The sequence below is a fragment of the Notolepis coatsorum genome (assembly GCF_963971535.1).
Source record: "Notolepis coatsorum genome assembly, chromosome: 12".
In the NCBI taxonomy this organism is placed as follows: domain Eukaryota; kingdom Metazoa; phylum Chordata; class Actinopteri; order Aulopiformes; family Paralepididae; genus Notolepis; species Notolepis coatsorum.
In genome coordinates this window covers 91185968-91200800 of record NC_140176.1, presented here as the reverse complement: position 1 = coordinate 91200800, position 14833 = coordinate 91185968, and the positions used below count along the sequence as shown (strand labels likewise).

General features: G+C 44.6%; 1 protein-coding gene across 2 annotated transcripts in view; it reads right to left on the bottom strand.

The window, feature by feature from the left end:
- Window positions 1-14833, bottom strand: part of med15 (mediator complex subunit 15) — an 89106-nt gene that overhangs the window by 24519 nt on the left and 49754 nt on the right. Inside the window, exons 9-11 of one of the 2 annotated variants that reach the window (XM_084326716.1) lie at window positions 6318-6425; window positions 5651-5781; window positions 2250-2377 (exon numbers count right to left, since the gene is read on the bottom strand). In XM_084326716.1, coding sequence (XP_084182842.1) covers window positions 2250-2377; window positions 5651-5781; window positions 6318-6425 — 367 coding nt within the window. The remainder of the gene's footprint in view (window positions 1-2249; window positions 2378-5650; window positions 5782-6317; window positions 6426-14833) is intronic. The other variant, XM_084326717.1, reaches the window with a different exon arrangement.

The window sequence follows — 14833 nt, the reverse complement described above, 5'->3', positions numbered from 1 at the left end:
ACCTGTGATATCCTGTTCAGGCTTTGTCACTCACATCCTGTTAGAAAAAGTTTTGACGCCATTGTTGTTGTCGTTAGCTTACATGCTAACGTTAATGGCAGCGACCATAGCATTGTGGCTAGGCTAGCTATTATCGCTTAATAGAGCTAGTGAATGGATAAACAACGTTATTTAACATTGCAGAATGGGTACAATTACAATGTGGCTCAATTAATACAAACAATTGTTAAGGGGCCCAGGGGGTGTAGACTGTTGTAGTTTGAGCTAATTTACACCATGCTCTAAAAAAAGTTATAATAATCTGCCGAGCGATGTGGCGCGGGGAGCGCTCGATTCAAGGTGAGCGGTGAGCGAGCGGAGAGCGACTTGGGGGCGGGGTCAACATGAGCGATTAGCGAAGCGGACCAAGCTTTAAAGAGCGAAGAGCGGATTTCTCGCCCGCGCCGATCCGCTCACGTGGCCTGTGTCAGACCCATGATGGACCTGTCCCATGGAAGGTTCAGCATTTTGGACCGTCTCCCACCTGTTGAACGCTGTCAGGTGGGGGCCTGGTTCTCCTCCATAGACCTGTAGGATGCGTATTCGCATCCCCGATCTTCCATCCTAGGGCTTACCTACGCTTCCTTTGCAGGGTTTAGCGTATGAGTACCAGAGGCTGCCGTTCGGCTATTCTCTGGCTCCCCGCATCTTCACCAAGTGCGTGGAGACCGCACTGGGGCCTCTGCGTCGTCAGGGATTACGAAGTGTATTCTGCCCTGCGCGACGTTCTGGTCCTTGGCGGTCAGGGTAGATCGTCAAGTCTCATACCAGGCAGGTGGTGGAATTCCTCACCAGCCTGGGGTTTGCTGTAGACTGGAAGTAGAGTACTCCTCTTCCCAGTCAACGGGTGGAGTACTTGGGCTTATTCTAAGCTCAAGGTCTATATGGGCATCCCTCTCAGAGCATGTTATCGACACGCTCGGGAGGTTCCGTCCTAGGACGGTTATGGCGCTGTCCGTGATGCACCTGCTCGGTATGATAGTATCTGCTCATTCCGTGGTCCCTCTTGGCCTCCTCTTCACCTCATGAGGAGGATACAGAGGTGGTTTTCCAGTATGGAAATATGGCGAAAGAGCGAGACGCTCAGCCAGTACTCATATAACTAGGTTATATACATAACCTTTCGTTTCAGTTTATTTTATCATGCTCCCCATCACCATTCAATATGATAAACATCCATTACCATTCAATATGATAAACATCCATTACCATTCAATATGATAAACCACCATTACCATCCAATATGATAAACACCATTACCATTCAATATGATAAACATCCATTACCATTCAATATGATAAACCACCATTACCATCCAATATGAAAAACCCCATTACCATTCAATATGATAAACCACCATTACCATTCAATATGATAAACCACTATTACCATTCAATATGGTAAACCACCATTACCATCCAATATGATAAACACCATTACCATTCAATATGATAAACCACCATTACCATTCAATATGATAAACCACCATTACCATCCAATATGATAAACACCATTAATATTCAGGACCAATATGATTGAGGGGATTGTAGTTGATCTATGATCTGTACGGGTACCCCCCCCCCACACACACACAGTTCGGCACAGTTAATTGCATGTTAATTGCAAAATGTAACCATCACAGTAAGTTATATCATGATATTTTCCAGTATTGTTAAACCTCTTAAAGCCCGCTCGGTCCGGTCCAAACTCTCTTTTCTGTTCTCTTATTTTCGGGATCATATCTCACGGGTGGAACAAACCTGAACGTTATTGCCATAGAAGAGAACGCAGTTAGTTTCTCTACATTTTTGTGAACGTCTAGCAAAAAACGGCGTTGTAATCTGATGAAAAATGGCGGAGAAATTTACATTATAAAAATAACTGTACTTACAGTAGATTTCATTCACGGTTTTTGCTGCCCCGTCAGGGGCGCCTGTGGTGGTACTAAATCCAGATTGAACTTTGGCCCGATCCATAGATGTGTGACTTGGCCATAATAAGGTAATTTATACTAGGCCTGATATTCTATATTCTATAATCATATTTCAAATGGCATGTGTCCGGATGGCAGAATTCAGTACTGTATCTACAAAACTTCCTTTTAATCACCTGCCCTTTATTCATTTGCTTAGATTTTTTTGTACAAAAGATTTTTTGTTGAAAAGATACATAATAATATGTGCACTTTAATATTGTGTGTGTGTGTGTACCAGGCGTGTTGAGGGGTCCGGGCGAGGGGACCCCATAGTTCTGTGGGGTGCGAGCGGGGGCGGGGCTCTGGGAGGGCTGGGGGGAGGGGCTGGGCTGGAAGCCCCCTGGTGACGGGGTGGGACCAGAACTGGAAAGATGGAATGCAAAAATATTTTTAAATTGAAAATACAAATCAACAATACATAGATTAGCATTATAACTCAGTAGTACTCATGTATATATATATACACTCCAATTTAATTTATATTCTGGTTAGATGCCAACTTCTTTTCGTTGTACTGTACTTGTGCTGCATGAATCATGATGACTATACATTTGAATATAATCTTTTTTTTTGTCTACTTTTTCTCCTCCTATTTTTCTGTATTTTTCTCCCATCCCAATTTTTGTCGTTATGCCAATTCCGCCCTCCCCTTCCTGGTCGTTGCGCGCATTTGCACTTGCCGGTCTAGGGAGCCCTGAAGTCTATCACATGCTTCCTCCGACACATGTGGAGACAGCCAGCAGCCTCTTTTCACCTGACAGCACGGCCTCTCATTGGTGAAGTGTAACATGTGGGAGGATCACACTACCTCCCCCAGTTCCCTCCCTCGCTGTGCAGGCGCCCTGACCGACCTGTAGGAGTCGCTGTTTACAACGACCAGGACACGTGAATGCCTTCTACAACAGAACTTCGTTTTCGCGTTCGAGTTTTGCGCTCTGATTGGCCACTGACCCCACGTGACCCTACCCTATTACGCCCCCCCCTTATCGACGCCAGTTATGAGACGCTCTACAGCTCTTTCCTTGACTTCCTCGCAGAACAGCCGTTTCCGTATTTATAATATTGGAAACGCAGCGCTGTGAGCGCTGTGAAGCACCTCTGTATTAAATGCCGACTCATCAATCAATCAATAACAACATTAACGAGACTCTCGTTGTGTCTATTCTGCTAACGCCGACTCATCAATCAATCAATAACAACATTAACAACTAACAACATTAACAACTAACGCCAAGCTGTAATGTTACCAGTCTCGCGTCTATCTGCTAACGTTAGCATTAGGTAATAACCAGTTTAAAATGGATGGTGATTACCTCACGTTGTGTCTATTCTACTAATGTCTAACTATGAATGAACACAACACTCTAACTTAACATCTTTAGCTAATAAAGTACTCAACCTCTACAGTCTTTAACTATGAACAAACAACACTCTAACTTACCATCTTTAGATAATAAAGTACTCAACCTCTTCATAGTTAAAGACAGTAGAGGTTGAGTACTTTATTATCTAAAGATGGTAAGTTAGAATGTTGTGTTTGTTCATAGTTAAAGACAGTAGAGGTTGAGTACTTTATTATCTAAAGATGGTAAGTTAGAGTGTTGTGTTTGTTCATAGTTAAAGACAGTAGAGGTTGAGTACTTGGGATCATCCCTATGTTCCCCGGGTCCTATGTTCCCCGGGTTCTATGTTCCCCACTTTGATTGATTAATAGATTGAAAGATTTATAAATTTTTATTATTTTATTAATTATTAATGTCCGCCTTGTTTCGAACGGTTAAGGTTAGAGTTTGGAATCAGGGCTGGTGGTCTAAAATTTTCAATCAATCAATCAATCAAAGAGGGGAATATAGAACCCGGGGAACATAGGACCCGGGGAACATAGACATGCTCCCGAGTACTTTATTATCTAAAGATGGTAAGTTAGAGTGTTGTGTTTGTTCATAGTTAAAGACAGTAGAGGTTGAGTACTTTATTAGCTAAAGATGTTAAGTTAGAGTGTTGTGTTCATTCATAGTTAGACATTAGTAGAATAGACACAACGTGAGGTAATCACCATCCATTTTAAACCGGTTATTACCTAATGCTAACGTTAGCAGATAGACGCGAGACTGGTAACATTACAGCTTGGCGTGCACATTAGATTCGATTCAAATGTACAGCACACCATATAATACTGCTATAGTGGAATATACTATTCATAATCCATAATGTATATCATCTTGTTGCGCGCTCCTGGCCACCGCAGCGCGCACGCACACACAACACACATAATTCTGTTTTGCATCAATATATATATACAGTATTGAGGCAAAACAGACGATGTGTGTGTGTGTGTGCGGGATACAGTATCAGATCAGCTGCTGCATCGTTAATGAACTATAGATTTATATGGAATTCGTTAATCTATCTAGCGATTGGGTTAACTGAGAGCCAGATTGCTTAGAGGAGTACTGTATAGAGCGGTAATGCTCAGATTGCTCATTGAGTCATGACTATAAATGCAAAACGGAGATGGGACGTGCGCGTGCACACGCACACAGCCACTTTACGTTTATAGCTGATTTTATAATGGCTCTTCAGCATGAAGTTAAATCAACTATCCAGTTCGTTTTATAGTGTAATTTGGCTACTTGAGAGAGTGAGAGAGAGAGATTCATGTTACGCGCAACTTGCGGCGTACGCACTGAGTCCGTTGTCATTCAATATGAATTGAAAATGGGGGACCCTGATGTAAACAAGACAAACATCTTTCTCTGGTCTGCATCCCCTTAACAATTGTGTATTGAGCCGTACTGTATTGTACCCATTCTGCAATCTGTTAAATAAAGTTTTCATTCATTCATTCAGTCTCAGAATGGATTTGGTAGAGAGAGCGAAAAAAAATTGTCATTCTTATGTTGTGGCATTTTACAAGTAATCTGTGGCATCACTGATTGTAATGAACCAAAGGAGAATATCAATTCTATTTTTTATGTCATCTTTGACGGTGAATAACACCATGCTAAAAAATACCCATTCTGCAATCTGTTAATAAAGTTTTCAATCAATTCCAGGCCGCGACCCTCTCTCCAACCGCATTGTACCCATTCTGCAATCTGTTAATAAAGTTTTCAATCAATCACTCTCTACAACCGCACGTCTCAACCGTGCTTGGTCAAGGGGGAGGGGCGTACTTCGAGATACTTCCGTACTTTCCGCGAATCAGCGCGCGTCCTGTGGCTGGCAGGCGCGTCCTGTGGCTGGCGGAAGTTGCCAGTGAGCAGATTCTCCGGGGATGCAGCTGGACCCTATTGGAAACAGCTGTTCTGCGAGGAAGTCACGGAAAGAGCTGTAGAGCGTCGCATAACTGGCGTCGATAATGGGGGTGTAATAGGGTAGGATCACGTGGGGTCAGTGGCCAATCAGAGCGCAAAACTCGAACGCGGAAACGAAGTTCTGTTGTAGAAGGCATTCACGCGACCAGGACCCACTGTCTCTGCGGTGGTAGACAGACGCTTAGTCGGCTGCGCTACCCGGCCGCCCACATTTTAATATAATCTAACCCCCCTGGCTGTACTTTATAAACCAACCCAACAAGTAAAAAAGGCGATGATTCTCCTTCTGGGGGGGGGGGGGGGGGGGGGTGCAGCCTACCTGGCCGAGTTGGGCTGCGAGGAGGGGGGCTGAGGGGAGGGCTGGGGCGGGGGGGGCATGGACTGGGGCGTCTGCACCTGCACCGGTGAGGGCGATGACATCATCTGATGCTGCTGCTGCTGCTGCTGCACCTGCGGATTGGATAAAGGAGAGGCTTCAGAACCACAGGAACCAACCAACCAGAGCCCAGAAAGTGGCTTCAACCTGGATCCTCGTTACGCCAGGCCAGTCCTGTGGTACCTACTGAAGGAAACGCAGTACTTACCACCAGTAAGGGGTACAGGCAGCGTCACACAAAACAACACATGCAACACATTCCCCTAAGCTAACGTCGATGACATCGCCATCTGCCCGTTCAGACGAGTCAATTTAAAGAGCATTGAGGAAGAGGGAGAGTGGGGGGGGGTGTTAGGAGGCTGTGCTGACGGTGTGACGGGAACACAGAAGCACACCATGGGGTTCAGACAGCATAGGAGAAACGATGGACACTGTGGCCTCCCGGGACAGTCAGTCAGTCTGTCTCTACCCAGGCTTAGGGTAAAGCACAGCATGGCCTCCCAGGACAGTCAGTCTGTCTGTCTGTCTCTACCCAGGCTTAGGGTAAAGCACAGCATGGCCTCCCAGGACAGTCAGTCTGTCTGTCTCTACCCAGGCTTAGGGTAAATACCTGTGGCAGCTGCTGTCCTCCCATGGCAGCAGAGTTTGGAGGAAGGGCGGGGTTCGGGGCGGCGCGGGGCAACCGGGGTGGAATTTGCATCCCGGGGCGCATCATCATCTTTGGGAGGACAGAGGGGACAACAAACATGTCACAAGCAAAACAAGAAACGCAGCGCGTCAGCGGCGACGAGGCGCATGCACTGCAGCACACGCACGCAGAGAACACAGAGAGACACGCATTCACGGCCAACGCATCTGCATGCTCGCCAGAGCAACACAAACACGCATGCACACACTCACATGCACCAACGCCACACACAAGAGGTACAGGAACAGTGATGGTCTCTGAATGCATGGAACCGATGGTTACTATGACAACAGTGATGGTCTCTGAATGCATGGAACTGATGGTTACTACGACAACAGTGATGGTCTCTGAATGCATGGAACCGATGGTTACTATGACAACAGTGATCGTCTGAATGCATGGAACCGATGGTTACAATGACAACAGTGATCGTCTGAATGCATGGAACCGATGGTTACTATGACAACAGTGATCGTCTGAATGCATGGAACCGATGGTTACTATAACGACAGTGATGGTCTCTGAATGCATGGAACCGATGGTTACTATAACGACAGTGATGGTCTCTGAATGCACGGAACCGATGGTTACTACGACGACAGTGATGGTCTCTGAATGCATGGAACCGATGGTTACTGTGACGACAGTGATGGTCTCTGAATGCATCTAGTGAATGTAAGTTACCTTACAAAGAAAAGTTGAGGCGATTTTGTTTTTTTAGGGAGCATGGTTCATGGATGCAACGAGCAACGGGCCATACTCAATGCAGAGTCAAAAAAGGTGCCAAAAAAAAGTATGCATGTCACAAAGAATCGCACAAAAGCGGTGTCGACTTCTCCCTCGTTTTAAAAATGTCTCATGCGAGCAGGGCTTCATCCAGGTTTTTTCTGAAGCCCCGCTACACATGGTTTTCAAATGGTGCTCGGCAGTGAAGCATGAGAGAAGCGGTTTCTTGGCTGTGTGGACTCCCATCAGGACCACATCCATTAGTGGATCACAACAGAGCGGCATGCAGGAGCGACATTCACTGTGTGCCAACATACATGGGGGGGGGGGGGGGGGGACGGACATCCTGGAGACTTTATTAAGAGACATCCGCCAAGAGAGACACGCCCCCTTTTGGTTTTGAGTGACATTTCCTGTGGTCCAATCCGTGTGGAATTCAACCGCGCTTCGACCAGGTCTGAAGGAGGCCATATTATTGTCCAATTTCAAATTCAGTGTGGATTAATAGGAGCATTACACCTGTCTAAATATGAGTTTTAGACCATTTACATATATTTTATTATACCCCTGATCAGTTTCCTGAGCACTGATTTTAGGTTTCTCATCGTACCAGTATAGTCCTTTTAACCAAACCATAACCAGGAGATCAGGTTCTGGTTTGTTTGGTGTTTTCCCCTACATTTAGGATACGGTTGCTGTCGTGTGTATAAGCTTTGCATCAACCTTCCCTTAAAACCGCTGCCCATGTATCTTGGCCGTGGCTCAAACTGACAAGTCACATGAGGTACAGTGGGGTATTTGATAGACTGCCGGTTTTGTCAGGTTTTCCCCACTTACAAAGCATGTAGAGGTCTGTAATGTTTTAACATAGGTACACTTCAACTGTGAGAGATGACACAAATCCAGAAAATCACATTGTATGATTTTTAAGTAATTAAATTAGCATTTTATTGCATGGAATAAGTATTTGATGCATCAGAAAAACAGAACTTAATATTTGGTAAAGAAACTTTCGTTTGCCATTAGAGATCAGACGTTTCCTGTAGTTCTTGACCAGGTTTGCACACACTGCAGCAGGGATTTTGGCCCATTCCTCCATACAGATCTTCTCCAGATCCTTCAGGTTTTGGGGATGTCGCTGGGCAACACAAACTTTCAGCTACCTCCAAAGATGTTCTATTGGGTTCAGGTCTGGAGACTGGCTAGGCCACTCCAGGACCTTGAGATGCTTCTTACGGAGCCACTCCTTCGTTGCCCTGGCTGTGTGTGTGGTAACATTGACTGTGGATTTCATAATCCATATGTCTGTAAATAGAACTATATGCAAATGCCTAGTATACTGTCAACAGCAGAGTGGGTTTTCAGTGCTAAGTAAGGAGTGATACTGGTGTTACAGGAACAGTCATTTCAACCCCCACACTAACAGATGTACTTAAAGGATAACTCCACTTTTTTTTTTAAATTAGCTTATTTAACATCTTCCCTGGAGTTAGACAAGAAGATGCATACCTTTTTTGTCTCTGTGCGTGCATTTTAGCTTTGGGAATAGACGCTCCGTTAGCATAGCTTAGCTTCATCACTGGAAGTGGGGGAGGACAGTAGCCTTACAGTGCCTTACAGTGTATTGCAAGGTCTGACATTGACCAAACTTGATATGCATGACCTTGGTGGGCTCTAGGTCAACTCCTGAAAAGGGGGTCAATGTCAGACTTTGCAATCAAAAGTTAGGGGGCTAATAACCCTTGCCATAATTTCAGTGCGCCCCTAACTTTTGATTGCAAGGTCTGACATTGACCCCCTTTTCAGGAGTTGACCTAGAGCCCACCAAGGTCATGCATATCAAGTTTGGTCAATGTCAGACCTTGCAATACACTGTAAGGCACTGTAAGGCTACTGTCCTCCCCCACTTCCAGTGATGAAGCTAAGCTATGCTAACGGAGCGTCTATTCCCAAAGCTAAAATGCACGCACAGAGACAAAAAAGGTATGCATCTTCTTGTCTAACTCCAGGGAAGATGTTAAATAAGCTAATTTAAAAAAAAAGTGGAGTTATCCTTTAACTACTTAGAACAGAAGGAACAGTCACTCAACCCCCCCACTCAAGCAATGGCTAATCTATAGAACAAACAACACCTTTCCATAGGGGGTGACAGTTGCACCAAAAAGCAGAAGGCTAAATGAAACAATTATAGATTAGAGACAAAACACACTGTTACATCATCACTGAGAACTGCAAATATCTGTAATAATGGTTAAATACAAATAATGCCTTAAGTACATATGACTAGAATGATTAGATCTTCCCAGGCGCAGAGTGGGAACCTCGAGTTGACTTTATGTTAATGTACCTCACACCCCCCTAGGGGCCAAGAGGACAGCTGGTCTGAACGAGGGCAGACCAGCACAAACAAGATCATATTAATTAAACTGACTTATTAGATAAAAGGATTTAAATATCATTTAGAATGTCACCTGATTATGCAATTTGGTATCAAAAGGTAAACAAAAGAGTAAAACTGTGATAATACTGGAAGAGTGTAATTCATATACACTGGAAATACTTTGTAAAAGTTTATGGGAATACCCCTCTGTCCAACTGAGAACCAGCCAAAAGGAGGGGGCCATGGCCCCCCTGGGGCCACAGACCAGACCCCAAAGAAGAAGACAGGGGGCGGACCCCCCCAGAAGACAAACCTGATTGGACCAACGTAATATTAGAATGTGCGATGATTGGTTGATACCAGAGTATAAATGAGAACGTATGGTTAGAGAGAGGCCAGGCCAGACAGATACCCCACCCGAAACCCCAGGGGTTCTGGCCTCGGCCTCTCCACCAGAGAATGCCGTTAGCCGTTTCATGCGAGTAAAATCAAGGACCCATTGTTGGTTAGAGTAACATGTACAGATCCCTATCTGTTGACCAGGTTTACTCATGTGAAATGCTCAGTCTATTCTCTCTTCATTTGATAAACATGACTACTGTTTTATGTACAGACTGGGTTTGATGTGCAAACCTTATCAATCCTTTTGTACAAGCATGTTTTACTATGAAATAATCCCTGTATGTAAACAATCTTTTAATTCACTCTGAGCCCCGAGGTAAATAAACCCTTTGAGTTGAACTATAGTTCCTTCGTCTGGCTGCACAGTTTTATTCTCTACTGGCTATTTTGGCAGTCAGATGAGAGGAACCATTCTATCATTCTCCTTCTCCCTCCAGTTAGCTAAACATGTATGCACTGTGATCAATCTAATGTATTGACTTGGAATATACGACAGAATTGGTGCGTCGTGACCCGTTCTATGATGCCCCCCCGAAGAAGGTGTGTAGTTAGTGGGTTTGGTGTGGCTAGCTGCTCAGCGCCGCACGGCCCCTACACATTTGGGGCAGCAGGAAAAAAGCCGGGGTTGGTACAGTCATTACAAGGGGTTACAGTTGCAGAGTTTGCTGGTTGGATGGGAGAATGTGGATGGATGAAGTTGGTTGTGTAGCGGCAAGTTGGGGCCCAGGGTGAATATAGTCTTTGCGTACAGGGATAGTGGAGCGGTGTTTAGATACTGTCCAAGATAAAGGGGGCGCGCTTGTTGTCCAGTGAATGCGCAGCTAGGAGCTTAAATGACTGTGATTATTCAGAGGCAGGAGGCCGCTTGCTTGGGGTTTAGGGCAGTAAATACGGGCAGCGTGTTTATGCCAAGCCTATGTGAGCAGGGGGATGGAACTTTTTTTATTTTGTTGTTGTTGTTTAAGTGTGGCAGCCCGACGATTAGTTATTGGTCATATTTAGGGACAGCTAGGGCTGATGTTAGGGGCACTAATTATGGAATGAAGTGATGTGGTATCACAGTTAGGGGGTTATGTCGGCGAACAAGAACCGGAGGCGAGGGATAGTACGGCGAATTTGTATGAGTGACTGGTGAATGTAATAGCTAAGGTGATCCAAGCACATAACTTAGGGACAGGTGAATTACATTTGAGATGGAAGTGAGGCGTGGAGCGGTAGAAAGTAGATAAGGGGGGACTCTTGGGAAATAAGAATTGGGCTATTTTGATTTGTTTAGTTCTAGTGCAGACAGGCGGGAATTAGGACCGAGAGGCCAACTAGAACTGCGAGATGATTAGCTTGAGGATTGTTGTCAGGGTCTGGAAGCTTTGACAGTCACAAAAAGGCAGGAAGATTGGGACTGTGAGGTGCTATGGACAGTGGTTGTCAATGCAGTGTAGTCAAAAATCTTAGAGAAGGGGAGCTCCAGTAGCACACCATGTACCGCGCTGCGTCGCGGATCGGCTGACCCCGAGTTCGATTCCCGGACCCGCCGTCATTTACCAAATGTCTTCCCCTGCTCTCTCTCCCGTTTCACCCTGTATCTGTCGGTCATGCTTGACCAGGAAAAGCGATAAACGCTAAAAAATAAAGTTAAAAAAATAAAAATCTTAGAGAAAAGATTAGGGTTAGGTAATAAGTATGATGAGTGTGAAAGTGGGATGCTATACCCGGCTAGTGGGTCTCGATTTTATCATTTAAATATATGACTGGGTCTGCCGCTATGAGAACTGTGTTTGCCGCGGTGGTTTAGAAGAAATATGGGTGGTTTTGGCTTAAGAACACTAGAGGATGTTCGGGACAAAATTGGGATGCTGGCCTGTTCTATATCTCCGGGCTAGACGATGGTCTATTGTGGGGAAGGACGGTCAGTATGCATTTTAGAAAGTCGGCTTGCACAGGATCTTGTACGTTATAAGTGTTAGCGCCATATGTAATCGACGCCTCGTACGGGGAGTTGGTTTGTTTGTATAAATGTATGTGTTTGTATAAATGTGTGTGATCATAAGCGAGCTTGGCCAATTTGTTATGTTGTTAAACGTGGATCAGAACGATATACGAGTCTGGGGCGAATCATATTGGAAGTTGGGGCTAGCTTAGCTGTGGAGGTAGCCACGGTAATCTATGGACGTTACGGCGGCGATGTTAAAGATTTGACGGAAGGTGGTCTGAGGTATGGGTGTCGAGAAGTGAGTCGAGTGGTACGCTGATGTAATTGTGGCCGTGTTAATGTTTATATTTAATGCGGTGATAATTATGTACAGTGTTGTTGTGGAAGCGGGTGTCGCCGGTTGATGACGTGGTTGTGTTGAGAGGAGCGTTTGAACATCCTGGCACTATGGGGCCAGGCGGAGAACGGGTAAGAGCAGTGGTTTATGATTAGTTTTGGACTGTGGTACGGCACTTATTAACATAGGAGGTTTTAATTTCTTTTGCTAGAGTTTGTTGTTTAAATATGCGAGTAGTTTAGTTTAATTTGGGGTAATACTGAGCAGACTGGATGAATGCGCGGGTCTCAACCGCGTGTAGGAACATCACATTATGCGCGGATCTCTGGGAGTGTTGAACCCTCGCATGAGGAGCGGAATAATGCTGGCTAGCTACTTAGCTGGTATGTGCGTTTATGGTGTAACGCCGTGATAAGAGCTTGTGCAATGTTATGATTAGAATCGGCGTGGTGGCGTTAGATAGACCATACTGGTGCGTGATGCGATTGTTTGATAATAATGTTGATTGAGAGTTATTTGCAGGAGTGGGACGTCTGTTGTGATGTTGTGTATGGCTCTGTGCGAGAGCGCCGCGGTGCATCTCAGGGGGGAAAATAGAGCTGGCTAGGATAATTAGCTTGCAGGCTGCTATTCTGTGAAATTGCGGGCAGCATTTGTGTGTGGCAGAGTTTTGGAAGTAACAATTAGGAGGGTTTAGAGTGTGCGGTAGACGTCGTTGCAATGTATTAGGACCAAACGGAGTGATTTAGTGATAATGGTCGTACATTGTCGCGGTACACATCGTTTGCTCTGGGCGTTTGCTCTGATGCGCATGCGCGTTGGTACGGGAGCTATTCTGGGGTCGCGGAACGCCGTTTCATTCATTTAGCGTGAGTGTTTATACTTTTGCTTTATGTTAGGACGGTGATCTGGAAGTGGTTCTGTTTGTGGTTGTTGTTACTACAAGTGTGTGTAACAGGGGGGGGGGGGGAGTGTGTACATGTGTGATGTTGTAGTTTAGGGGAGGATAGTCAAAATTGGGGGACATGGTTATGAGAAAATCAACAGGGGTTTATACTGCAGCAGTGAGTATATCAGTAGAGAATGATTACATTGCTAATGGCCAGTTAAACACACAATTTAGCTACTATGGGTAAATGTATCATTTAATAGTGGGAACAATATATATACATTAAGTCTGTTGGGGAAGCAATGTTGTTTTACACAAGAGTATGCCCTTACCAAGGGGGGTAGTTTGGGAGTAGCTAGAATTAATCATTTGTCACATTTGTACATAGGATCATTCCCAAACCTGTTTACAACAATTGAGGCTTAGCACATTTGAAACTAACCACTTATAGGGAATTTGTGTTGAAAATAATGTTTTATTTCTTAAACGAGTGGCCTTTGATGAACTGTTTGTGTTTGTACATTGATTACTTGAATAATTTTGTGTTAAATTGTAATTAAAAAATCTGTGTAGGTTGTGCAATTGTTTTGAAAGATGTTTTAGTATAGATAAGTGATGTTGTGTTTATGCTTGTTTAGATTGTTAAATCTTTAATGCACTGCTGATTTACATAGGATCATGTTTGCATTTAATGCTTGATGCAGGCCTCTGACTAATAGGGAAGGATCATTTATAGGAAGAGGCTTGCTGAGCTGGAGTACAATTTTATTGCTGCGATGACAATCTTTTTGATAAATGATTGTTTACAATAGTTGTAATAATTTGCTATTCAGTCCATAGTTTCTCTGTGCTTAAAATAATGATACTGTCTGTGACTAGAAGACCAGGCAAATGTATGTTAATTTTAACTCTGGGGGGGGGATTGCCTTCCCCCTAGAAGATGTAGAAATGTGTGATCAATTCAACCCTGAGGGGCAGGCAGCCTGCCGCTCGGGGGATGAACTGTGTGATAACCCTTTTGTTGTTTACAGGAGGATCAAAGGGGGTATGGTTGCTTTAGAAATATGTCACGGGAAGCCACAGGGGATGGTAAAACCTGTTGTAGATGGGTGCAGTTGAAGCCAGAGAGGGGACGTAGGGGTCAGAGGTGAAGTTTTAAGAGGGCAGTTGGTGAAAGATAACAGTAAGAGCTATTTATACAACAGGAATACAGACCAGGTGGTGGCAGATTGCAGAGGGCAGTTGGGAGAAGAGATAACAGTAGAGGTATTTTTACACCAGGGCCGTGAACCATGATCAAAGGCAGCGTGAGGGAGATAGAAGTGACAGGAAGGTGAGACAGTTGGCGGCTATTCAGGAAACAGTTGGAGTGAGCGAGGAAAACCAATAGGTAGGCATTCATTTGGGGTTATGACTTATGAATGATAACTGTTTTGTAAGGGAATATTTGGGTCTGTCTGTGCACTGGAAGACATGGGTAGTTCTAAATTAAAGATGGATTCCAGTCCATCTTTGAAGTGAGGGAAGAGGAGCAGATGTAAGTGTAGACTGTATTAGCCTGTGTTGAGTGAAGGGAGGAAGAACGACTAACAATTGTTTGTGGACCTGGAGAATGATTAATGAGTTGTGTTTTGTTGTGATTGAGAGGGTTATGTTGAATGACAGTTTTTGTTTGCAGAAAGTATGAGTTGAGTGGAACCAGGTTGAATGGTTTTTCTTTGTGGGTGGATGTTTGAACTAAGTAAATCTGTGGATGGTTGAGTGCGTGTCTGTT